The sequence below is a fragment of the Salminus brasiliensis genome, chromosome 23 (genome assembly GCF_030463535.1).
Source record: "Salminus brasiliensis chromosome 23, fSalBra1.hap2, whole genome shotgun sequence".
Lineage (NCBI taxonomy): Eukaryota > Metazoa > Chordata > Actinopteri > Characiformes > Bryconidae > Salminus > Salminus brasiliensis.
In genome coordinates this window covers 29,631,203-29,658,046 of record NC_132900.1, presented here as the reverse complement: position 1 = coordinate 29,658,046, position 26,844 = coordinate 29,631,203, and the positions used below count along the sequence as shown (strand labels likewise).

General features: G+C 43.4%; 3 protein-coding genes across 6 annotated transcripts; 2 read left to right on the top strand and 1 right to left on the bottom strand.

Annotated features, from left to right (window-relative positions):
• Positions 1 to 1,176: 1,176 nt before the first annotated feature.
• On the top strand, positions 1,177 to 15,997 carry LOC140545604 (uncharacterized). 4 transcript variants are annotated; one of them, XM_072668464.1, is made up of 8 exons: positions 1,177 to 1,813; positions 4,178 to 4,311; positions 5,189 to 5,306; positions 5,392 to 5,462; positions 7,193 to 7,268; positions 8,971 to 9,033; positions 9,400 to 9,469; positions 14,622 to 15,997. In XM_072668464.1, the coding sequence occupies exons 1-8, from the start codon at positions 1,682 to 1,684 to the stop codon at positions 14,702 to 14,704; spliced, it is 747 nt and encodes a 248-aa protein (XP_072524565.1). In that variant the 5' UTR covers positions 1,177 to 1,681; the 3' UTR covers positions 14,705 to 15,997. The 4 variants fall into 4 exon arrangements, with proteins under 4 accessions (XP_072524565.1, XP_072524566.1, XP_072524567.1 ...); XM_072668465.1 differs by lacking the exon at positions 7,193 to 7,268 and adding an exon at positions 6,205 to 6,280; XM_072668466.1 differs by lacking the exon at positions 14,622 to 15,997 and adding an exon at positions 9,579 to 14,614.
• pmvk (phosphomevalonate kinase) lies at positions 15,997 to 21,098 on the bottom strand. The gene is made up of 5 exons (XM_072668468.1): positions 20,976 to 21,098; positions 20,834 to 20,897; positions 20,107 to 20,259; positions 18,467 to 18,596; positions 15,997 to 17,928 (listed from the first exon to the last, which is right to left on the bottom strand). Exons 1-5 carry the CDS (start codon positions 21,062 to 21,064, stop codon positions 17,789 to 17,791), a joined length of 576 nt encoding a protein of 191 aa, XP_072524569.1. The 5' UTR covers positions 21,065 to 21,098; the 3' UTR covers positions 15,997 to 17,788.
• Positions 21,099 to 22,638: 1,540 nt separating this feature from the next.
• On the top strand, positions 22,639 to 26,594 carry eaf1 (ELL associated factor 1). The gene is made up of 6 exons (XM_072668785.1): positions 22,639 to 22,877; positions 23,447 to 23,541; positions 23,670 to 23,806; positions 24,159 to 24,325; positions 24,559 to 24,783; positions 25,882 to 26,594. The coding sequence occupies exons 1-6, from the start codon at positions 22,775 to 22,777 to the stop codon at positions 25,929 to 25,931; spliced, it is 777 nt and encodes a 258-aa protein (XP_072524886.1). The 5' UTR covers positions 22,639 to 22,774; the 3' UTR covers positions 25,932 to 26,594.
• The last annotated feature ends 250 nt before the right edge of the window (positions 26,595 to 26,844 follow it).

The following is a 26,844-nucleotide window of genomic DNA, read 5'->3' as shown; positions in this document are numbered from 1 at the left end:
AAGATATTTTTTCGGTTCTCTTGGGAAAAGTGCGGGCTGGAGCATGTCAGGCCTACAATGTGAAGAATGTGATTTTTTTTTTTACGCATTAGGGAACAAGGACCAGGCCACATTGCTCTAGGCTGTCTCCACCTCCAGGTCTCACAATGCTGATTGCTTCATTTCAAATCTGTTGAGGTGGTGCACCTCCATTTGAGCTTTTTGACTTCATGGGAATCTGGCGGTTGTTGTTTATTGTGGGGCAAAATTTCATGATGAATGAAACATCATGCTCTTTAATGACATACTATATATATATATATATACCACCAAGATTAGACAATTTTGCCTAATGTATATACATGTATACATTAATGTAATATATATAATATATATATATAAATTAGGCTAAATTGCCTAATCTTGGTAGTAAGTGTAATAGAATAAATAATAATTTCAATACATTAAAATAAATTCATAAAGAAATTAGTATTTTTATGTCAGTATGTCACTGACATAAATTATTTCTTTTTGCTGGGAAACATGTCTTTAAATAATGTAAAGGTTTTTTAAAAAGGTTTTTAATTTATTTATATATATATATTTAATTTAATTTATATATATTTACTTTGTGGGGCAAAATTTTATGATGAATGAAACATCATGCTCTATAATGACATACTATATATATATATATATATATATATATACCACCAAGATTAGAGAATTTTGCCTAATGTATATACATGTATACATTAATATATATATATAAATAAATTAGGCTAAATTGCCTAATCTTGGTAGTAAGTGTAATAGAATAAATACAAAAATTCCAATAAAATAAAATAAATTAATAAAGAAATTAGTGTTTTTATGTCAGTGTGTCACTGACAAACAATTTATTTTTGCTGGGATAAATGTCTTTAAATAACGTGCTTAGGTGCCTAAGACGAAGTATAAATAAATGTTTAAAAGGTTTTTAATTTATATATATATATAGATATAATTACTTATAACAAACATGTTATCAATAACATAGCATATATTTGTTTATTTATTTAGATTGTTTATAAATAAATAAATATGTTTATATTCTGAGAGACTTTTAATGACATAATTAAATAGGAGAATGGCGCCACTTCCGGCGTACAGGGCGGGGTAGAGCGGAACTGGCCTCATATGAGAGAGAGAGAGAGAGAGGCGGTTGAGGCGAAGAGCAGGACAGGACTGGAAGACTGCGTCTGAGTTAGTTCGGCTCCGGCTCGCTTATTTGGACCTGTTTGAGAGACAATAGCGGCCCCGTGTTTCTAAAAGACGAGGAGGAAGCTGAGGCTCTCTGCGCGCCTGCTAGCGACGCTGCTAACGGTCGGCTGAAGCTCGGGTCCAGCCCAGAGCTCTGACCTTCTCGGTTAAACGCGAACGGGTCTGTTGTAAGGTTGCTGGGTTGGTTAGCTCCCGGTACCACCTCCTCCACCACCTCCTCCACCTCCTCCACCTCGTCCTCGTCGTCGACGCCGCTTCCTCAGCTAGTAGCTAGTAGCTAGCTAGTTTGTTAGCTTAGCTCGCTAACCGGCTCGCTCGCGCCCGGTGCTCTGATTCGGGGCCGCTCCGCCGCTCCGCCGCTAAATCGCGCATCCTCGCTGAATCTTGGCCAGGCAGCCAGGCTGTTGGAGGTTTGCAGCTTTTACTGAAGTCAGAGAACATGGCCGGAGTGAACAGTGTGGAGGCGGTGAAGCGCAAGATTAAAGTTTTGCAGCAACAGGCGGACGAAGCTGAGGAGAGAGCCGAGGTCCTACAGAGGCAGGTCGAGGAGGAGAAACGAGCCAGAGAGCAGGTAAACGACGGGAGCACCACACTAAACCCCCTGATAGGCTCTTAAATCGTGTCTAATGGACGCATCTGGCTTAATAAAGCAATGGATGGTGTCTGGGAAGGGGGTAGTCCCGTGCTTCGAGGCCCAGACGTGCCCCCAGGCTCCCTCCGCTGTTCTGGGGTCTGTCCTAACCGGTAGATCCGTGATGTTGGGCTGAGGCTGTAACTGAGGGATGGGTTTGGGGTTTAGGCTCAGGGGTGAGTGTCCAGTGGGAGGGAGGGCAGCAGAGTGGTCATTAAGGGCCAGGCCGGCTGGGATGGGTCACTTTTTCCACCCCTTCTAGTGTGAATGCAAAGATCTGGTCTCTTCAAACTGGATTTGACCAGATTTGTGCCTGGATCTGGTGTCTGATGTGTGAACGCAGTCTAATCCTGATGATTCACATTACTGAATGGTAAAGTGGGGCAGTGTGATGCAGATTTGTGCCCCCCCCCCCTTTTTTTAGAGATGTGAGAAATCGGATCTCTTCAAGCCAGATTTAAACCACTTTGACAATAAAGTGAATCAGTTTAATTGATTCACTTGATTTTGTAAGTTGATGTAGGGTCTAATTTTGTGTGAACTCGATTTCTACACATCAGGCAACCTCAGCCATTTCAGCACTTCACCCTTTTTTTTTCCGGAGCTGTGTGAACGCAAAGAAATCAGATTTTTTGAAACCGGTTCTGAATCACTTCGTCCATCCATCTTTTTATTTATTTTTAATTTTGCATTTGTTTCTTATAAAGTCCAATCTGAAGATTAGACCACCTGAGCTGCTTGGACCACTATTCATATTACCAAATGGAAATGATTTGGTGGCATGATCCACCAGATTGTGGCAGATTTAGGTGAAACATTTTTCTTCTGTGTGAAAGTAAAGAAATCACTTAACTGTTTGGTCTGAACTACGTCCCCTCTTTTTTGGGGTAAAGCTTCCTGTCTTTTTGCCTTAATGCCCCCAGATCTAAGGTAGGTCTCTTCAAATAAGCTAAGCCACATTTTTGTGATCCTAGATCTACAAAAGATCTTAATTAATGTGCCTTCCCCTCGTCGTGGGATCAGCTTTTGTCTTACAAGGATGCACATCTCTGAAAATGGTGTCTTTCTGGCCTGGTTTGGCCGTTGGTGAGAAATTTCATTGTAAGGGTGATGTGTAGTCCCCATGGAGTCGTGCTTCAGCTGCCACAGGAAGTGTGCTTGCCAACTCATTCTGGGCCCTCTTTTGAGCGGGAGCCAGAAAGGAAATGATGGTATACCGTGGTGCTGTCTCTAGGTTTGAAAATGTCCTGTACTGTACTCGCACCTTCAGGCCATGATGCAAAACCTGGCCTGTTTTTTTTTTTTAGAACGAGTAGCAGCAGTAGATCTTCTGCAGGCATGTGTGTTTCAAGTAGGGAAGTGCACATCTCCATGGAGATGGTGTATGAATCAAGTGGGGTTGAGTTGCGTTGGCGTTGGAGCACGGCCCTCACATGCTGTCATATGGTCCCGTGCCATCGCCATGGCAGCAGAGCTTCGCCTTCCTGCTCGTGAGGGCTCGCTCATGCTGGCGTGGGGGGCTTACCCTGTCTCTTTTGTTTGTATGTAGTACTTTTGCTTGTGTCCAATTCTGGGTTGCATATTTTGACCTACTTATGCGCATACCAGCGCCTCCCATCTGCTTGGGGTTTTTTTTTTTTTTTTTTTTTTTTTTTTGGCGGTAGCAGTTCCCCCAAATAATTCCCTTCCATCTGGCTTCCATTTTCGTTCTGAAACTCCCTCCTTTTGTTCTTAAGATTTCTGTGCATGCTCTTCTTCAAGGCATGACTGAGTACTGGTGTAGGTAAATTCAGTAGGTCTGCATAAATGATGTAGGGCGGGCTTGTACAATTTTTATTTTTTATTTTTAGGGTAACTCCTAGTATAAAACCCCATCATATGCATAAATTGAGTAAGATTTTTTTTTTTTATATCCATTCATAACGGTGGCATCTAAAGTGGGGGTGCAAAGCTGCAGTCTAGTGGCCAGGGTTTAAGCACAACACACGTGGAACCATGTTGACTTGCACCAAACTATTAAATACCGATACACATTTATGGACCTAGCAAGGACACGTCGATTGGAACTGCATGCATAGGCCAGGCGTGGCTCCGTCCAGGCTGGTGGTGTGCCCCCAATTAGTCCGAATCGGGTTACGAGAAGCCCTCGGCATGTCTGCCAGAGTCCAAATGCACATCAGTCAGGCTTGGCAGCCTATTCATGGAGCTGACTGCCTTGGATGACTGGTTTTGACTTGGGTGACTGATTATTTTGTACATTCTCAATTATATTCGCTCTCCCTCTCCCCTTCTTGCTCTCTCTAGGCTGAGGCGGAGGTGGCCTCTCTGAACAGGCGTATCCAGCTGGTGGAGGAGGAGCTGGACCGGGCCCAGGAGAGACTGACCACAGCGCTGCAGAAACTGGAGGAGGCAGAGAAGGCTGCGGACGAAAGCGAGAGGTGCGTGTGGGCTTGGATTGGACAAGCCAGGCCCGTAAGCACTGGGAATGCTTTAGACAATGGCAGCAAAGGCTTGAAGCAAAGTCTGTTACATGATGTTGGATCCTGTGGGATACAGCTAAGTTTCGATGACTCAAGCTTGGATGTACTCCAGTGCAGAGCCCCCTCAGCTTCATTCCACTCTGTATTAGAGACCTACAATGCTGAAGACTCTTGCGTTTGATTCAGTGGGAGTAGGAGTAGTGTGTTTTTTGAATAGTGCCCGACAAGCTAATTGACGGGTTACCTAAGCAGTTTAAAATATAAAGGTGAAGCTTGGTTGCATTTGTAGTTCTTCCCTTGATACCTATTGTCAATGGTTGGACCTCCCTTTGGTCATGAATGCTTTTAGGTACATGCAAACAGCTAGACATGCCCCATTTTAGAGAACAATTGACAAAATAGGACTCTGGAGCAGATAAACATGAACCTATTGGCACAGTGCGTAATGCTAGGTGTGTGTTTAAGGAGTATAAAGCCCCCCAGCATTGAGCTGTGGATCAGTGGATGAACTGTCTAGATTGATTGGTGCTCCATCTTATACTTTTTGGAGTGAGTTGGGGTTGAGGTAATCAGCCAACATCCTGACATCACTAATGCTCTTGTCTCTGAAATGCAGTCACAGCAATGCACTTTTAATTTATAGTAGAGACAGTTACTCCAACGAAAGCAGGAGAAACCTTTGGGAGAAACTGCAGCACAAACTTTAAGGCATGTTGGTGACATTTGGAGCTTGAGTAAAGTTCCTTAAAGTCATGGTTAGTCAATGCTAGGTATGTTTGGGGGAAAAACCTAAGCTGTTGATGTTAAGATGTTTGTCCTGTGGCCATATCTTTAGGGGTATGAAGGTGATTGAGAACAGGGCCTTGAAGGATGAAGAGAAGATGGAACTGCAAGAGGTCCAGCTGAAGGAGGCCAAGCACATCGCAGAGGAGGCTGACCGCAAGTATGAGGAGGTGAGGCCCATCCCAGCTCCTCAATTGCTTACTTGGTCTCTTCCCCCACTTCTGCTTCCTTCTGTAACCATGTGTATGTCTTTAGGTGGCTCGTAAGCTTGTCATCATCGAGGGAGATCTGGAACGTGCAGAAGAGAGAGCAGAGCTTGCAGAAGCGTGAGTCAGGCTCTTAACCCGAACACACCCCAGTAGTTTTCAGTGGCCAACACCCTAGATCATACACAGCTGGGCTCTCCGCCGCCTCCTTTTTCGAACAGCCAAGCCGTTATAGCACTGTACACTTCATACTCTGCTCACTGGGTGCTTTGTTGTAAGATGGCAGTGCTTCGTGTTTGTTTTTAAAGTCTAGTGCGCTGAAGTATGCCATGAGCCTTTAATTAACATCTGCATTTCCACCATCATTTAGAAGCTTTTTAAAGCACCCTCGACAAAGCTATCAGGTCCCCGGCACAGCTGTTCTGTCTTGCAGTGCTTTTAGACTAGGGGTTTTGGCCCTAATTGCATGCTGTTTCTGGCACACATCAAAAGCAACCCCACCTTTATGTCCCTCTCTAAAAAAACAACTAAATAAACCTGTGCTTGCTTCTGAGCTTGTAGCTTTAAAGCTTAAAGTTCAAGCAATTATTTGTTAAATGCCACCTGACGTGTCTTTAAATACTTGCAAAGTGTTACGGTTAAATGTAATTGCCTACGGGTTCTTTGTAGACATCATAAAAGTGGGAATGCCATATCATGACTAAGTTACCTGTGCTTCCTCCTTTCCCCCATCTGTGTGGCTGGTACTGGTCTGGTTCATGTTCTGAAACACCCTCACCCCTACCTACTCATCCCAACCTGCATGCGCTTTGGGTCACCTGACTGCCCCGCCCCTTTCACCTCCCTCCCCTCCACAAAACAGCAATAAACGCCGTTTGGAGGAGCTGCTGAGGAATTACGACCAATCGCTGAAGAGTCTGCAGGCAGCTGAAGACAAGGTACTGGCCCAGTTCTGTTACCCAGCGGGTTCCTCTTACAGGCCGCGGGGCTGCATATCTCTCTGTCCGACCTGAAAGGTGGCATCGGTGCTTTGCTGAACCGCAAAGGACTGTGGTACTAAGTTGAACTGAGGGCTTGTTATTTTGGGTGCTGTATTTCAAAGATGAGGGATGATGTAGAGGCCTCTTGGGGAAGAAGCTCAGAGTTTAAAATCAGGTGTTTGAAAAGCCCGCCCACCCACCTCCCCAACTTACCTGGCTGTTCTCTATCTGCGCTCGTCCCGTCACTTGTCCCTCCTGCTCTCCCACATCCGTCCTTCCTTTCGTCTTCTCGTCTGCCTCCCGGCTAAGTGGATGATCTGTGTGCCGTGTGCATGAGATTACCTGCTCCTCAGAACCTTCACAAACATACTCCTAACAGATTCACTGCATGAATTTGGTCTGTCCACACCTCCATTATCCAGTTCGTTTGATCATTTTCCCATTTTGAGTGGTTTTCATCGATGCCTAGTGTCTCTTCCTGTTGCCGCTCTACAGTGGGACCCGCTTGAAGTGATGTTTGAGTGTTTTTGTTGTCCTAGGTCAAATACGACTCCTTTCTCTTGAGTAATTCTTGGTAATTCCACCCAGATCATGCACTAGCATTCCACAGTGGTTTCGTTCATGCCTTTCTCAATTTTATTTGTAAATTTGTCTCTTTTTGTTCCCTCCCCTATTTTCCATACCCATTTCAACTCATCTGCATTATACTTATTCTTATAATTCCTTCACCCCTCCCTTTTCGCTGTCCTCTCTACTCAACCCCCCCCCCCTCCTCTTTCCTCACACTTTGACTCCTTATGTTGCCTTTCTCCCCAACCCCACTTCTCTTTCCCATGTCAAACACCTAAACGCGAAATTATAAAACTGCAGCAAATGTGCGGAATTGGAGGAGGAGCTGAAAAATGTCACCAATAACTTAAAGTCCTTGGAAGCCCAGACGGAGAAGGTAGGAAAAAGGGTGGAAGGGTGGGATGGGTGTCTTTAATCTGCATGCCAGTGGGTCTCACAGGGCAGTTTCTCAAAACTATTGTAGTGGTTTTAGATGGCATCCAAGCTGGAAGCGTTGAAGTTGACCATTTCGTTTAGGTCTTACAAGGAGGGTAGTTACTGCATGGTGTGGGTTTTTTATTTTTTTTATTTTTTAAAAAGGGTGCATATCCAAAAGTGGTTAGCGGGGCCATCCCTGCATGCTTATCAGTGCTGTACAAGTGACTGCTGGTTTTATCAGAAGACTGCCTGGTTACAGTAGCACAAGGCCAAGGAGGGGCGGAGTCCAGCACAGTTTGCTGATTTTTCCCTGCTTTAACAGACCTACTAAACCTGGTGGCTGAATCAGGCGTCCTGAGCTGGAAAAGCAAAAAAAATGCAGAAATCCGGCCCATCCAGGACCGGCACCTCACAATTTCTTGGTTAATTTTAAGTTTATTAACCGGACTATGAAGCTGTTAATATTTAATTTTAATTACTACTTCTGTCATTATTTTGGTAAGCAGCCCCTTGTATCTCTCTAGCAAAGACTAAATGCATTTCCCTGAATGTCTGTCGCTGAAAACATTTAGCAACCAGATAAGTTGTCATAGAAACTGATAGGAGTTTTACACACCACGGATGGCTTTTGTGCGAGACGGTGTTACAAATGTGCTAAGCTTGTGAGAATAACAAGGGATGTTCTTCTGTGGGGTAGCTGGGTGAAATTCAGGGCTTCATATTTTGCATTGTAACAATTTCTCCCCCACCCCCCCCCCCCCTTTTGTTCGTGTCTTTAAATATGTGCTAGAACCTGTTTGTTGAAGACCCTGGGACATTCTTCTGCCCACATAGTCATGCTTCTCTATCACTGCGCTGATAACGTCCGTGCATTTCAACTGTGAATAAGCACTGTGGCCTTGTCATGACCTAGTTAGAGGTCCCTTAGCTCTAGCAGGTCTTTGCCTCCTTGTAATTTAACCCTTTAGTGTCCTCAGCTGAGGGTTGTGTAGACATAAACACAGGCTTGTGGTTTAGTACCCTTGCTGGAAGAGCAGGAGACCCGGCCAACTCCCGCCCAGTGCAGCTGTGCATGCGTATTTGCATAACGGCACTGTTTTCATAGCTCCAGCCAGCCCAAAGAAAGGACACTTTTCAGCTCAGGCCCCTGACATCACTAACAGTGATGTGAAGCAGCCATGCGCATGCTTGCAGTGAGGGCAGCTCTAGGTTTTGCATGGGGAAAGTGTGCTAGATAACTTGGGCTTCTAGGGCGTTACTGATGCTTGCTAGAGCGAGCCCGCTCCGGCTGATTCAGCTCAGGCGGTGGACGTTTTTGTACGCCAGCAGGCCTCCCGGGGCTCGAGGGAGCCCACGTTTATTAATAGCTTGGTTTCATTTCTCTGACTTTTAACCATCCCCAAAGACGCCTAGGAAAGTAGTGCACTTTTGGTTGTACATGTACTTTGGCTGTGGTACAGGGATATAGGGTGGTGTGTGGTGTGTGTGTGTGTGTGTGCATTAGTTCACAATATCTGAAGGATTTGAGGTTCTGGGCCGTTGGGTTGAAATGTTGGTTCAGATATATTAAGTTTTTGATGGCAAGAGCGTGGTTGGAATGGGCTCTAGCTCTCTGAATGCCTGGTTCTTTGATTGGCTTCTTTTGATTCTTTCTCTTGCAGTACTCCCAGAAAGAGGACAAGTATGAGGAGGAGATCAAGATCCTGACTGACAAGCTGAAGGAGGTGGGGGAAGGTTCTTCACTGGAATGTTAAATGTGTGCTAGTTTCAGCAGACCTGTGCTTTTGAGTTGTCTCTTGTTGCAAAGCATGGCTGTCCTGTACCTCCCAACCATGTCCGAAGCACATGTACGCAAGCCGGAGGCAATTTTTGTAGTCCTAATTTCTGCAGCTAACCAGAATGTCTTATTATAACGAGTTTGGTCTCAAGTAGATTAAAATTAAAGCCCAGAGGTCATTCCCCTGACTTATCTGTGGGAAGCGCTTAATAAGCAGTGTGTCGCCTTCATGGATCCAGGAGTTGGAAGAAAACCTACAACTGTTTGGTGTGAAGTTAGTAAATCCTGTGGTTCTGTCTTGTTCCTTCTGCAGGCTGAGACCCGTGCCGAGTTTGCTGAGCGATCAGTGACCAAGCTTGAGAAGACTATTGATGATTTGGAAGGTAGTATACTCGTCCGTCAGTCCTGAGAAACAGGTCTTGCCTTTGCTGGAGCTGGTCTTCACAGGCTTGGTCCACACTTGCTTGTTGACTGTTCTGTATGCATCCACAGATGAGCCATATGAACAGATGCTGAACTTCAAGGGTTTTAGTAATTTGGAAGATTTGGACCATGACCTTAATGACTTGCCCACCATGTAAATACCGCCCTGTGTGAAATGTGTGATGTGTGCAGTGATGTGAGCTGCATGCATTTTCCTTTTTTTCCCCTCTGAGACTTTCACCTTATGTGCGTACCACCGTTTAAGTTTAGTTGGGGTAATGGTGGAGTGTTCAGAGGCTTACTTTGAGCTCTTCTATGATTTGTACCTTTGACTGCAGTGTTGTACTTCTGGGCTGTTGAGCCTGAAGAGGTCATGAACACCATGGCTATTGATCTAACTGTCTGGTGTTACTGACTAGGAGTGTCCTGATAATGAGGCAGATGTTTACATATGTACTCATCAGGGTGGTGCTGTAAAGCTCTTCATCTGTCTTTTAGCAGAGTCTCCGGTAACCTTGAATTTATCCAGCACTTCCCTCTTTAGTCTCTGCAGCTCAGGGTCCCCATGACAACTGCATAATACCAACAAACACGCCAAGCCCCGCATGTCTCGAGTGTCTTGAGACTTGCAGTGTGTTGATCTAGGATCAGTTCCTGTCTTCAGTAAGTAGTGCATTCTGCTATGAAAGATGGGAGCGGATCTACTGAGGCTTGTTGGGCACATGACCCAACTTCTCTGTTTGAAAGTCCAGTGTTTCTTGCATGAAGCAGTACATGTGAGCGTGAGTGGTACGAGGATGTTCTTCAGCTGGAAAGGATGAAAATAGATTGTAGTGGGTGCCCACCTACACATTCAGAACACTTTAGAGACAGTACAGTTATGGGTTGCTGTGGTTTTAGATTTGCTCGTGATGCATCTGTGTGCAGTGACCGAACTGGTATGAGTGGGTTTGCTTGCATGGTTTTGGTAGTCTTGTAACTTGTGAGATGGTTATTAGGCAATTTATGGCTGAACTTTCAGTTTTTGCCGCTTGGGTATGTGGTGCTGTGTTGCAGAAACCAATGTAAGGTTTAATCTGGTACCATATCTGTTTCAGAATAACATTTGTAGTGGTTGGTGTGGCGCCAGTGCGCCACCAGTGAGCCAATACACCATGTGGAAGACTGGGTTAGAGTCCCAGTCGGGGTGCGCTACACCAATGAGTCCTCGGGCAAGAAGGGTAATACCAGTAACCTTGTAGGTCAATTTGGATCAGAACGTCAGCAAAGTGCCATCAATGTGGTGTAAATATAAATGCTTACTTGGGCTACGTTGCACTACAGGCCTCATTATAAATAATACTTCTGGTCTGGCTGTTTTCGTAAAGGTTGCATGGTCTGGAATCGGATATGCATCTGATTCGGGCTGCATATGAAAGTGGCTCAGATCTGATCAGCCTTGTAGCTGGTAGCACAATAAGTGAGATTTAATATTATTCAGTGTCAGGCAGAACTAGTCAAGTCATGGTCATCCATTGCCCACTTGGTTATCTCTCTGTAATACCATAGGGCAACATCTCTCCTATTAATGCAGGTCAGTGATGGCTGTTTAAAAAAAACAAAAAACAGTGAAGTTGACCAGTTTCTCATAAGACATGGTCCTGATCTAGTTAGATTTGAGAGGCTGTAAGAAGTTTCTAAATTGGGCATCTGCTCCTGTTGCGTTCAGTTAAGATCTAAGAAACGTCAAAACACTAAAGACTGGGTGCTTCTGTAATGCCGTTTTTGGAAAGTTGTCATTCTTGCTGCTCTTAATTTCCAGGCTTGTCCCCGAGTGTGAGGAGCACTGTGCTCAGTGTTTACTCTCCTCACGCTCTGCTTTATCTACTCTTGTCTCACCACATTCTGTCCTGGTATGTTTTCTATTTACCCCCCACTTTCCCTTTTCTCCCAATCCTGTTCTCTCATTCTTTGTTCTCTGTATTTGTCTGTCTTCCTCCCTATAATGCTTTGTCCTCTGCGTCCTCCCTCCCTCTTTCTCTCTGGCACAGAAATAGTTTGCTTGGTTGGGATTCTGGGTCACTGTCTTGTAATTGTCCCACTTGTCCGCTCCCCCCTCGGCCGTGCCTTGCTCTGTCTTCATGCACTACATTCCAATCATCTATTGAAGGCAAAGGGGATTGAAAGCCTGGAAATCCATGAGCTTCTGTTTTCCTACTGTAGCGTGTCCTCAGAATTGGGGCTGTTCATTGGCAAGTAGTGGATGCATGATGCAGGGGTTTTAGGATTTTAGGACCACTGTAATGGTAGTAAAAACACATTATGCAAATCATATGGCTTGCTTTCATTCAGGACGAAGTACAACACTAAACAGCTAGATAGTGGTTGGTGCTTAAATGCTAAATTAATAGCTGTCTGCCGTCAATCTTTACACTGTATTTATTGTACATATTTAATACCCAATGGCACAATCCACCACGCATGGAATGGAAAGGGTCAACTGAAGACCTGGTCAGGTTATTATAAGTGCTAATTGATGGAATTTGGGAACATGCAGTAAAGAGATTGTTGTTGAAGTTGCACAGGAACAAAGTTGTCTTCACTGTGGAAGGAGTTTACAATACAATGAAATTGGACCTCACTGTTTTTAGAGCACAGAACCAATGCTGATACTGTTGTCTGATTGATACCTTGATTAAATGCTTCTGTTTTGTGTCCCAGTTAGCCAGTTCAACCTGTAGTTAAGCTCTGATTGTCTGACTTGTGTTGCTGAGCCCCTTGTGGCACAGCTGCTTTAGGCTTTCATCAGGAGGCCATCGGTTCATATCTAATCAATGCCTTGAACAAAAGTTGATCACTGCATAATTGGTTATTTCTGATGGCCGATCAAAACAATGGGTCATTATCAGTATAGGAGAATTCTAGGTCATTCCTTGGTGTGTTCTGGTTGGTATTTAGCCAGTTAACTTGACCCTGAAGTCAAGCGTGTCCAATCGGAAAGGAGCCGAGGGATGTATCTTTTGAAATGTCTAACTTTGGCCTCAAGTAGTCAAATTAGGCTAAAGGCAATTTGGCTAGTAGCAAGAACTTTGTGGAATACCACCTCTTAAAGTTGGTCATTAGGCTCTGTAGAGCTTCTCTTGCCTTTCTTCTAGAGTAATTATGGGAATAGGAATGAAGACTGAATTTGGGCAGATATTCAGTATCGAAATGAAGATGGTGATACTTATTAAAAACCTTGTTGGAGCATTAATTCATGGGTTGTCTCGAAGCTTAGTGAAGAACTGCAACTCCGCAATCGTGTTGCACTGTCGTTGCATCATATTTTTATTTGGCGTATGGAAACGTTGTGGCAAGTGAGATTTAACTCACTTGGACCCAGCAGAGGAGTTTGACCCAGATTTAGGTCAGGCGCAACAAGTTCCTTAGAGCAGATGTTAAATGTGCTAAGCCACATTTAGACGTGCTTTGAGCTGTTGGTGAACATTAAGTTGAAGCTCTTTCCGAGACGAGGAGTTCCTGTTATGTTCCTGTCTGTTATTTAAAAACGGATTTGTTTGGATCCAGAGCAGTTCCTTAGAACAAGCTTTTAAAATGGACAGTAATGTGCACTTTGGGTCCTGCTGGTTAGCTCCTTTTAGAACGTGGCCTGGCAGGCACTTCCTGACGATTCAGCACTGCTGTCTTCCTCAAACCCTAAAAATAGTTTATCCTCTTCTGGTTAACTTGATTTTATCCAGTGTGCCTTAATGTACATGGATTTAACATTGCCTTTAGTTAAATACACGGACGTAAATATAATGAACCACTGTTCAAGGTGTGCTTTAACGTCTTCTGATCTTGCGGTTCACACTAAACCAAGCACAGAGCACCCATTGAATCTCTGTCAGGCAACAGCTTGAGGCGATGGCGTGCTTTAAACGTGTGGAACAGGTTAGGTAAGCAGACATTGCTGTGCTGTAAAAGGCTGACCTGGAGAAAGTAGCCTCTGTGGAGTCTTGTGGTGACTAAGACCTAATGCGATGATTGAATTTGTTTCTTGCAGGCACTGTAAAAGATTTGATGCTCGTCGAGCGATTTGGAATTTTTCATTTAATTTAAGGTTTAAAGGCTGCTTCTGTACTGCGACAGAAGAGGCCTTCAGTGCCGAGCCCGATGGATGTTTACCATGCCTCAGGCATTTGTCAGGGTATGCCATCTGCAAGCGCAGGCCGTTGTGAAAGGAGTGTCTCTTTGCCAGTTGGTAGGGCTGTCATGATGCATTTTGTGATCTGAACTGGTTCTGCTGAGGTCCTCCTGCACAATACTGATCCTAAACTCTATGCAATATAGACAAGCAATGCATACTTCAGCCATAACATTCACACCTGATTGGTGAAGTAAAACCATTGATTAACTGCACCTACAGTGACCTGTAGCAAGTGAACAGTCGGTTCAAAAGCAGGAAAAACGGACAAGCATAAGAATCTGAGACCCTTTGGGAAGACCCAAACTATGGTGGCTAGTCTACTGACTGGGTCAGAACATCTCCAAAACATCAGGTCCGCAGGTCCTGTGGGGCGTCCCTGGTACGTAGAGGTTGGTACACACCAAAAGTGCTCCAATGATGGGCGACTGGTGAACCAGGCCCATTGAACCAGTCCAAAGGACCTGCTGTTAAGGTCTTGGTGCCAGATACCGGACGACACTTGCGGAGTCCCTGCCTCGAATGGTCAGATCTGTTGTGGCTGCGCAAGTGGTACTCGATATTAGGCAGGTGGTTAGTTATGGCTGGCTGGTGTACGCTCGTAAAAATACAAGTTCTACAAAGGGTTCTTTGAGGGAGGCCTTAGAGGAACCATTTTTGTGAAGGGGGAGAGTGTGAACTGTAAGCTTGGTAAAGAACAGTTTTGTCCTTCTTTTAAACCTAAAAAAGGGTTAATCTTTATTTGCAAATGGTTCTTCTATGGAATCACTCAAAGAACCCATTGTAGCAGCTCTACTTTTAGGAGTGTAGGATGCCCTGGATGCTAAGTTGTGATTTCTGACCCTAGTTTCTTCAAGAGAGGGTGAAGGAGACTCCATTGGAAGAAAGGCATTCTATATGGCATGAAATTCCTACACCCTTAACCATTTTTTGTGTTTCTTTCTTAGAGAGGCTTGCTACTGCCAAGGAGGAGAACATCAAGATCCACGCCACTCTGGATGCTACCCTGCAGGACCTCAACAACTTCTAAAGTTTGCAGAGTTCCCCCTCCTCACCCCGAAACTTCCCACCTATACCTATAATTTTCTTTCTTTTTATTATTTTTTTCTACCCGCTCCCCCACCCTTGCCATTGCTGGGCGGCTCGGTCTTGGCTGAGCAAGGGCAAGTTGCTTTTTTTTGGTATAGGTAGCACTTGGCTTCTTTCCTTAGCTTCCTGGCCACAGCCCTCAGTATCTGAAGGCCCCAACTTTTGTTTTGCGTCTAGCTCTTTGTGTTTATGCTCGTTCCCCCTTCTTTCTTTAAATAGGACAGCACATGCTGAAGCACCGATGTCTTAAGCTTTCATCTGTTAAAATTCCTCATTTGATTCATTCCTGCAATTATGTGCAATTAAGTAATTGGGTAACGTGATGTGTAACAGAATGGCTCTCGCTTCTGATTGCCAGGTTGCTGGGTTTGCTCTTTTTTTGCTAGTTTTCCTGTCCCACAGTGCAATATTAATACAAAGGATAAAGAATTGGAAAGGTCCCAGTGCAAAACAATCTTCCTACACCCCTTTAGTTTTTTTTTTTTTTTTGTTTTTTTTTTGTTTTTTTTACAATGCTTGTATTTCCAGTCACTGCAGAGCTCCTCCCCCAAGCCCACTTGTTTTAACACTTAGTAAGCACTGTGCCAATGCAGGACCATTCTATTGTTTTCTTAGCCGTATATTTTGTTCAAGGGTTGCCCTTTATTCCTTATGGAAGTGGTGATTAATCCACAGATTTATTTTCTTCCTTTTCCCCTTTTCTTTTTTTAAAAAGTCCCAGAAAGAGACACTTCTAACGGTTTTCACTTTTACCTTTCCATTTCTTTTCAGGACTGATTCATGGTTTAGGTGTAGAACAATTCCAGGGGTCAGATTTATGATTTAAGTGTCAAATTCAGTTAAACCATGTTCAGTCAGCAGTCTTTGTCCTCTTGAGGTAAAGGCTTTTTACCCCCTCTTTCTTGGAAGGTCACTAGCGAGAGAGAAAGAGAAGGGGGCTTCACATTCCACTGCCAAAATGGAGGTTAAAGGGCCAATAAGGAGGGCAAGAGGGATGAACTTTAAAGGTATTATCTGAGCCTCTCATCAGTGTAGTTTCTATTATGCTCTGGAACAGAAAACTGAAACGATAGAGTTAAGTAAGGACACCGAAGCACCAAGAACCTTTTTAACTGGAACCTAAATTGCAAAGTTAAAGATGTAAACATTTTGCTATCTACAGTGTTTCATTGTAATAATGACACAAGATCAAAATTCTTTTTTAAATAAAGTACCATAATACTTATTAACCTTCCTGACTTTGTTCTGCTTTGTTTTTAAAGGTGATTATTCTAAAAATGTGACTTTGGTTTGGGTGTGTTTCCATTAGTGCTCAAGGGAAAAGGTAATATACGATCAGTGTTAAGTACAGGTACTTTTATTTGTAGCACCAAAAATGCAGCCTGCTGGGTCTTTGAACCTTCACAGGTTTGTGCTTTCCCTGCCCAAGCACACCTGATTCAGCTCACATGTTAATTGGCAGCGTTAGTAAGCAGGTTGGAGCAGGGAAATCTGCAAACTAAATAAGAATTCAAGTTTATAAAACATGACCGTTGCACTTGTGATATTTCACTGACCCAACAAACTGCAGTGAATTGATATGATGGAAAGTCACCATGCTACTAATTGTTACTACAGCATAATCAGCACAAGGCTGTAGCCCGAGGGTCCTCACTCTGGAAACCAAATCTTCCAGACAAACAAATGGTACACATTCTAGTGGTTTTTGTTGGTGTTGGGCTGGGATTTTTAAATGTTTATTTTCTTAAATCTTGTATAAAATGGTTTAATATGAATTCCCTTAACTAGTCTAGAGGTGATTTAGCTGTACCAGTATCAACCCTGCCATATTTTCCTGAAGTCGATTCACTCAATCTAGTTTAGATGGATGCTGATTTAAATATACTTTGATCCATGACCCTGCCAGAAATTTGGTACCCAATAATCCAAATGCAACAGTTGCATGTAACTGTTTCAGAAACTGACTGCAGATTTAATGGGAAACATGACCCCCAGAATTGATTGATTTTTGATTGCATTTTGAAATGAAAATTTGAAGGGGAAATGATCATCACCTGGGAAGGTCCTCAGTGGCTCTGAGACTAGCATGATGTCTGGGTTTGTGATCTTTATGGTAATATTCCAGCTGGTGTATTAAGTTACTCTCTTTTTCTGTACTACCAATGTTCCTGAAATGTGGTGAAAGATAATCAATAGATAATCACTATTGGAGACCAAGGGGGAAAAAAAATACATGTTGACAGAGAGACAAGCCTTATAGAGAATTTCCCCAAGCTTTCTGTGTGAAGTTATTGAGTTTGGGACTCTAGATACACTACATGGGCAAAAGTACTGGGACACCTGCTCGTTCATTGTTTCCTCTACCAGCTAGGGTCCTGGGTTTATCCTGCTTTTGTTTGACTCTACTGTCCAGGGAAGGCTTTCTATTAAATAGTGGAGGAGCACTGCTGTGAGGATTTGATTACATTCAGCAAAATGCATTAATGAGGTATAGGATGTTGGATGAAAAACTTCATCCCAGAAGTCATTCCAGAGATCACTCGTAGTTCCACTGATCCACAGCTCAATGCTGGGAGGGCTTTATACCCCTCTAGCCCATGCTTGGCCTTAGACATGGTGCCAGTAGGTTCAAGTTGGGTGTCCACAATTATTTGGACTTGTGTTCCATTGTTCTGAGGCACCATCATTTGAAATATGGCTTAGAGGTAGTGTTTCCTTACAAACACAATGAGACCACCAAAGTGACCACCTCTTAAATTTAACTACATACATTCAAACTACTCTGAACTATATTCAAATGAGCAAGTTTATGATCACATTCTTAAAAAATGAGAAAGCAAAAAGGCACAGAAGCATTACTTGCTTTCATCCCACACACATGCCCATCATTCCAGAGGATATCCAAACATTTGACTTTTCAGTTCTGGACACGCTCTATAATAGCAGCAGCAATTTCCCCAGGGGTAGGTCCAATCTTCAGTTTCATCCTCTTATTCAGTCTGATGCTATCTTTTGGTCTTGGGTTCTACTGTGATCTCTCCTTAGCCAGTGATAACAGCTTCTCGAGCTGGCCTTCAAGAAGAGCGGCGTCTCCGTCATTGCTTATGGTCCAGTCAAAGTTCACCCCCTGGTCCAGGCCACATTCAGACTCTGCGTCGTCTACTCCTGAGGAGCAAAAGGTAGAAACGGTCAGCTGTGGTGACACTAAGGTGGTTTATGTCTTCAATTTAATGTCTGACATCAGCTTAGGAAAACTGTGTGGTTGTAGAATTGGTTCTTTATCTTGGGCCATAGGTGTCGGTTAGCTGGCCCCTTCCTGCTCCATCAAGCAGGACTTGTGGAGTGTTCCTGCTCTGCAGTGGTCAGTACCTATCACAAGTGCTCCACGAAAGGACAACCACTGAACTGTCGACAGGGTCATGGACACCTAAGGTTTACTGACACAATCCATGGAGGTCCCATAGGACATGCCAAATACCACTAGACCCCTTCCGAAGTCTTGTGGAGTCCATGGAGTCCTCGAATGGTCAGATCTGTTGTGGTGGCACAAGCGGGACCTGCTTGATATTGGGCCGGTGCTGTAGTCAAGGGGTTGCCCGTTATTTTGTTCAGCACAGTTGTAACGTGTTGGCTAATTGTTGTCTGTGGTAATCGACTGTATGCTACACACATGATGGATTTCAGATGCAGCTCTTTCTCCTACCTGTAGTGAACTTCCAGCCTCTTTGCGCTCTGGTTTGCTGAGAAGCTTCCACTCGAACGCTGACGCACTGCTGCGGATACTCCATCCAGAACCACTGCAGATCTGACATCCGCCTGCAATCGCTCACAATCTGGACCATGGAAGACAGACCACATCATGTAGTAGTAATTAGAATAATGGTATGTCTATTAATACAGCGCTTTATTCATTTTCAATCCCATCGATCCCTGTCGATGTTATGACAGCACTTACAGCGCCCCCTTGTGGAGGAGAAACTTGTAAGTGTGAGTTAGAGGACCTAAATCCTACAGCACTGCCCAGGCCAGTAGTCTCAGGAATGAATGAGAGGTTCTGGTTGTCAACAAAACACAGCCCCCCTTTCTGACCATATTTTAATAAAGGGAGGAAGAAATTTGCTCAACCTATTGTAGGGTACATGCTTCATGGAGGGCTGTTTCCAGCTAGCTCATACTGCTGCTTGGAAGCTGATCAACACGTCGGTATGTAACAGTTAGTAGGAATGTCCTGATTCAGTCCAGACATATGTAAATAGTTTGGAGATCTAGAATTTTAAGCTCTGATCCTTTGTTTTTACCGCTGTGTTCTAGCAGATTGGCCTCTGGTGTCCTCTAGACACCATTAACGGACAATATTCCCAGCTCGCAGCAGTGAGGAACGTTCTCTGAAGGTCATAGCACAGTTTAGGGTCTGCAGTGTGGAACTATTTTACAGTGAACGTGAGAAGGTAATGTACCATCTGTGGTTTCAGAGCTTTGACTGTGTTTGAGCTGCTTTCGTCTAGATGTTTATCCATTATTTTCCACAGGGTTTTCCCACAAGACCAAAACTCCCTCCACATCTTTACGCTTGGATTACGGCTAATTAGAAAAAAAATCCCTTTAGTGGAAAAGCCCTGCTTTACCAGCGGGAGCACTGCATACCTGCCTTTGGTTTTAAACTATAGTCATTTTGTTCTCCAGAAAAATTAAGCAACCCCGCTGTAGTCCTACTGTGAAATCTTCAGATTGCTCTGGCTGGTTTTCTGGCCACAGATTAAGCTCAATCCTAATTAAAAAAGGGATTATTAATGGGGATTATCCATGTGGTGAGTCATTTAGTCCAAGTCTAGGCCTTTTACGTGTCTGGAAACCTTCTAATGCTTCTAATGTGATCATAGCAAGCGTCTTAGCGTACAGTCCTCACTCCTGCTCAAGCACTGTGTTTAAAAGTTTGTGGACACCTGCTCATCCAGTGCATCATCTGAAAGCCAGGGTGTTATTACAGGGAGTTTTCCACCCTAGGCCGCAATAACAGCCTCTATTCTCTAGTCTTAAAGGAGGGCGGAAGGCTTTACATACACTGAATGCTGGACCATTTCTGTGAGGATCTGATTACATTCAGCCACAAGAACAACAGTGAGGTCAGGTACAGATGTTGGGTGGTTATAGCTCTGCCACTCCAGCTCATCCCAAAAGGTTTGGACGAGAATGCACTTCTGCTGCTCCACAGCCCAAGGATGAGCGCCTTCATACTCCACCAGCCAGCACTTAGCACTGGGTATGAGGACCTTAGGTCCAGAGCATCCCATTCTAAAACCAGTACTAGCCAGTGGTTTTTAATGCTTTTAAGGCACCACTCACCCACACTGGTTGGTTTGCGGCGCGAATGGCCAGACGGCAAAAAAAGCCAGGGTCCTCCTGCCTCTTGCTCTCGCCCCACTGGATCATATCAACTCGGTACTTCTCCTTGTACTGACCGGCACTCAGCAACTCTGTGTAGTCCAGTCCGTGGTCCTGGTGATCGAACCACATACAAGGCTGTACTAAAGGGCAGAGGGCTCCAACCCACCTCTTGAACATCTACCTAAAGTTTACCTCCAACCCAAATCTAACAAAGTGCAATGTTTGGGGACCATATATGGTATATGAGTAAGAATTACTACATTATATTTTGTGAGTAAATTTATTGTGAATAAAATATGTATAGTATAAAATTACATTTCACATTTTGCCTAAATTAAAATCAGATAACCTTAATTTAAATAAATATAACAAATAAATAACTAAAATAATAATGTAATAAATCAAATAAACAAATAGTTTTAATGTATATAATGATCTGTATGTATTCCAGAATGCTGGATGCCTCGCAGATTGATATTAGTTATCTATATATATTATTTTTCTTTATTAAATGTCTATAAATGATCATAAATAGGGTGATTTCGCTACTGTTGGTACTTTATAGGCCAGATTACAGCATAGAAAAGCAGTCTCTGGCATCTCCTCTGCACACACTTCTTATCTAACATATGATCTATGAATACTGGACAGCTCTGGACGTGCAGGCTCCAGGCGGTGGTCCTACCTGTGCATACTGTGCTTTCAGGGGAGCAGAAAGGCGGAGGATGGAGCACGCATGGGGACCCAGTCTGCAAAACACAGCACCGTTACCGCAGCAGAAAGCAGAAGCACGAGGGTCGAATAAAGGTGCAGAAGATGCGCCTCACCTGTCCTGTATGGCACCAGTCACGTAGTCCTTCCCCGACTTTCGCTTCCCGCTGAATAATAGGATCAGCCTGGGCTGCAGAGCTGCCATAGCGCGAGCAGCACCTCCAGCGGAACACGCTCCCCGTGCTGAGCTCGTTGGACACGCCCATTCGGGAGTTACCGTAATACACAGACGGGGCAGAGAAGCCCGTGTAAAAATGTCTGTGGCGTGTTATAAAGGCGTCTGTTAATGGGGCTAGACACGGGGGGCGTTTACTAAATTAACCCCCTCTTAGATTCTACGTGCGGACGTTTCACGAACGTAAGCCTGTGAATCAGAGGAGCTGGAGCACTTTGTTAGGTGAGCGCGTTTCTGCCGTTACGGTAATCGGGTGAGCGTCACGCCATGCACGTCAGAGCTGCGATAAAAGTCCTGCTTTACTTTTGTGCTTAAAAATATTTCAAAACTATTTAAAACTATTTGAACCGTTAAAAATACAGATAATATAGAATACAGAAATATTAAAAAATATGGTTTGTACCTTCTGTGGTTTAAAACATTTATTGTATTGAATTTACCAGTGTTTTGAAATTGTTTGGATTTATGTGCAACATTTATTATTATTAATAATATAATAATAATAATAATAATAATAATAATAATTAGATAATTGTATGCCCTGATGATGTTGATTCTTTTATACATAATTACAGCTATGTTCTAGTACAATACGGTTTAAAGATTGTTTGTTTATTGATTTATTTTTTAAAATAAATTAAACATTAAAATATTAATGTTATTGTCATGGCAACCTGAATTATCACATAGAGAACAGATGTGGTAAAGGTTTGTTTTTAAGTTGTTCTTGGTTTGTGCCGTTTGTTTTTCTTAAGGACTTTTATAAAAGTCAGATTTCTATAAAAGTACTTGAACTGTAGAAAAATATCCTGCTTCTGTCAGAAATACAGAAATATTTTGTGGTTTAAAACATTTAAACAGGAAACTTTTTAAAATTGTATTGAATTTTAGAGTCTTCTGAAATAGTTTGGATTGATGTACAACATTTATTAATGATATAGCTACATTAATATTGTTTTAGTTTTAAAAAGTATAAATAAAAACAATAAATACAACAAGGTACAATGTATTAATATAAAACTCACATCATTGCATTAAATATTAATATTAAATATGAAATAAATACAATAAATATAACAAGGTACAATGTATTAATATAAAACTCACATCATTGCATTAAATATTAATATTTAATATGAAATAAATACAATAAATATAACAAGGTACAATGTATTACTATAAAACTCACATCATTGCATTAATATTAATATTTAATATGAAATAAATGCAATAAATACAACAAGGTACAATGTATTAATATAAAACTCATTGCATTAAATATTAATATTTAATATGAAATAAATGCAATAAATACAACAAGGTACAATGTATTAATATAAAACTCACATCATTGCATTAATATTAATATTTAATATGAAAATACCTAGCTACCTAATTACTTTTTATACTAATTAAAACACGTTTTTTTTTAACGTTATTGTCATGGCAACCTGAATTACCCATAATAAACAGGAGGTGCTAGGAGCACCGCTTGTTTTGGTGGGGACTTTTATTCGGGCAGCTTGGACAGCGTTGCCCCGGAAGCTTTTAGGGATCGTAATATTTGTCAACAAGCTGGTCTGTTGTTGTTTTGGTCGCGTTTAAAAGCTTTTTATTCGGAATCGAGACTTTTCGGAAGCAGCTGTTCATAAATGTAGGTTACGGGCGTTAATCGCAGTCATGAACGGGAGCTCTAATCCTCTCTTGGACAAAGAGGAGCATGTCTTAAAGCTTGGCGAGAGCTTCGAGAAACGACCCAAATCCTCCTTCCACACGATCAGGTGTAAGTCCAGCGCTGCAGCTCCAGTCCTGCAGATCCTTTACTCAGAGCTTTCCCACACTCGTTCCAGTTGAGAGGGATTAGACGTGAAAGGTAGCCAGTATTCCCCTGTGTGTTATTTGCAAACTCATCATTTAGCAGGTAGGAGGGAGACTGTAAAAAAGGGGGAATGTGTAAAACAATAAAATGCAATATTTATATTTATTAAATTATTTTTTGAATTAAAGCTGAAATTGCTTCATTTTAAAGCTGCTGTAGTGATGTACAAAATAACAGAAAATAGTCTGACTGTCCACATACTTATGGACCTGCCTGCAGTGCACTGCATACTGCTGTTATCTATATCCAGTGAGAAGGGACTTTTCTTTTGAAATCAAGGTGCATTAATTGGGGAGTTGGCCTTTCCTTTGTTGCTGCAACAGCCCCTACTCTTCTGGGGATGCTCTGCTCTGAAATGCTGTAGAGATTTGATTGCATTCAGCAATGGCTGCACCTTAGTGTAGATCAATTATCAATTAATTATTAAAGTATTTGTTTGTTTGTTTGTTTGTTTGTTTGTTTTTCCTCTCCAGATGATTTCAAACCAGCATCCATCGACACCTCCTGTGAGGGGGAGCTGCAGGTGGGGAAAGGGGACGAGGTCACCATCACATTGCCGCACATACCAGTAAGAATCCCACTGTTTTCCATAGCTTAGCTGTCTCTACAGCTATGTCCTTGTCCTGGTCCCCGTCCTCGTCCTCGTCCTTGTCCCTAATCACTGCCTCATTCTTCATTTTCTGTTTTTGTTACAAGGGCTCCACGCCTCCCATGACTGTATTTAAAGGCAACAAAAGGCCATATCAGAAAGACTGTGTACTGATCATCAATCATGACACTGGAGAGTTCATGCTGGAGAAGCTGAGCAGCAGCATCCAGGTCAAGAAGACGAGGTGAGAGATTCTGCACTCCTACAGTTATTATATACTAAAAATATTATAATAATAATAATATATTATATTATAATATTAAATACATTTAATTAGTAAGTATAGTAATTTAGTCATTATTAGTATTACTGTGTATATATACACTAATGGTGTGGGCCAGTACTAATAGCTAGCGCCCCCATGTGGCGAATTCTGCTGTGAGAGATGGAGGAAGCAGCTTGACCCATGAGGTTCTATGAAATATAAAGGAATGGCTGTGAATGTGCTTGAGGAGCTGGCGCGCTACTGTGGTTGTCGTCGTTGTCGGTTGTTTGTTGGTTGGTTGTTGGCCTTAACCCCTGTGTTGGTGTGCTAGGGCTGAGGGCAGCAGCAAGATCCAGGCCCGGATAGAGCAGCAGTCGGTGAGAACCAGTCAGCCGCCTTCTCAGTTCCGCACGCCCACCAAGCCCGGCACTGGGGCCAAAACATCCCCCACCAAAGACAACCCCTCCCCTGAACCCCAGCTGGATGATATCAAAAGAGGTACATTTCTACACCTGGCGTTCCTGCAGTCTTGCCCCCCCCCCTGTTTTTCACTTATAATGTGTGGACAAAAGTATTTGGACTCTCTTCTAAAGTCAATTGGATGAAAATTTGAGGAACTGAATTAGACTAACAGCACTTCAGCTTTAGGAGGTGCAGTTGTTACAGATGTTTAGGCAGGGGAATGTTGCATTGCAGCAACACATCTCTCTCTCTCTCTCTCTCTCTCTCAGAGCTGCGAGCTGAGGTGGAGATTATCGAGCAGATGAGCAGCAGTGGCAGCAGCAGCTCTTCGGATTCGGGCAGCTGTTCGGGCAGCGGGGACGACAGCTCCAGCAGCGATGGAGAGCATGAAAGCCATAACCCTCATGGCCACGCCCACCTCTCCCCCAGCCGAGACCCCATGGCCAATGGCACAGACAAACCCCAGGGCAGCAACCAGCTGATGAACACGCTCAGTACGTCTGTAAACACCCTAGCAACACCTTAGCAGCCATCTAGCAACCACCAGGGACACCACTGGAACCATTTAGCAACTTCACAACCACCACCACATGAAATACCCTAGCAGCCACATAGCAACCACATAAGATACCATAGCAACACCCTAATAGCCTAGGATACTTTAGCAACCACCTAGCCGTGCCATAGCAACTACTTGGAATGCCTACAGTAAATGTTTAGAAATACCATAGCCACCACCTATAAAACCATAGCTAGCAACAGTAAAGCAACTGCATGAGACACCATTGCAACCACCTGGGATACCATAGCAACACCCTAACAACAACCTAGGATCCTTTAGCAACCACATAGCAACTGTTTAGCAACACCATAGAAAACCATAACTAGCAACACCACAGCAACTACATGAAACCATTGCAGCCATCTGGGATACCATACCCACTGCCTGACAACCACCTAGCAACCACTTCAACTACCAAACATCAAACACCTGGCCACACCATAGGTGGTTGCTAAGAAGCATTGTTGTTAGGGGGTTTGCTACTAAAGATGCTAAATGGTTGCTATGGTATCCCAGGTGGTTGCTATGGTGTTGGTAAGTGACCATAGCTACTATCTAGCTACCACTTTGCAACACCATAGCAACCACCTGGGATACCATAGCGGCCATTTGCAGCCACCTAGCAACCACTTAGCATCTATGTAGCAACCCCCTTGTTACCATGCTTCTTAGCAACACCATAGCAACCACCTCAAATATCATTTCAAACACCTGGCAACAGCATAGCAGCAATTTAGCTACCACTTTGCAACACCATAGCAACCACCTGGGATACCATAGCGGCCATTTGCAGCCACCTAGCAACCACTTAGCATCTATGTAGCAACCCCCTTGTTACCATGCTTCTTAGCAACACCATAGCAACCACCTCAAATATCATTTCAAACACCTGGCAACAGCATAGCAGCAATTTAGCTACCACTTTGCAACACCATAGCAACCACCTAACAAAAACAGATTTCACCCAGCTGTCCAGACGTCTGTCCTAAAGAATGGTTGTAAATAAAGGCGTTTGATGTCCTCTCCTCAGGGAACGATCTGCAGCTGAGTGAATCGGGAAGTGACAGTGACGATGACTGACGGCTGCCTTCCATCACCTGCCCGGCGCGGATCTCTTTCCTCTTAGCGACGCGTCATCCTCCCTGCACCCCCCCCTCCCCCTCCTTTAGCATTTTTGAGCTCTGCCAGTCATTTCGTCGTATGTGTTTTCCACATCCTGTCACAATTCATAGAGTGTATTTTTTATTAGATGTATATTTTAAGAGTTTCAGTGCAGAGTAGGCTCTTCTGAGTAGGTGTGGAAAATCTCAGCATCCATATTCAAACAGAAATGTGTTAATTTATATGCAGTGTTTTCATCATATTTACCTTGAGGTTCTAAGACGAGGCCGAGTGGAAGTCAAGAAGGCCGTGTCATGGCCTGTACATCTTCTTCTTAGGTGCACCTCAGTTCTACTGTGGTTTTGATCAAGCGGACACAAACTAGTGACGTCTGGGGCTAAACTGAAATGGAAGCAAAACTGTAACCTCTGGGCAGCTGCAAGTTTTAGCCTAAAATGTAGCTTTTAGCTAGGTGTACAGACTGTAGCCTAGGTGTTTATGGTAAACATGGGCTCCTGAAGTATTGCAAAGGTTCAATTACACGGCTCATGCTGCAAGTTCCTAATGCTTATTGCTGATTCTGCCATGAAATGTTCATTTGTTTTCATGTCTAAATTGCCAGTATTAAAGGAGCAATAAGCAGTTCTGTGTCTTTTGCTTGAATGGTGGCAAGACTTTCTTACAGATGCTTTGGCCTGCAGTTCCTAATCCATTAAACACCATAGCAACCACCTAGAGAACCATAACTGGGACACCCTAGCAACACCCTAACAACCACCTAGCCATACTATATCAACATATCAACATATGCCTTCAGCATATGACCACATAGCCACCGTTTAGCAAGCAACACCTAGAAAACCATAGCTAGCGTGACCACAGCAACTACATG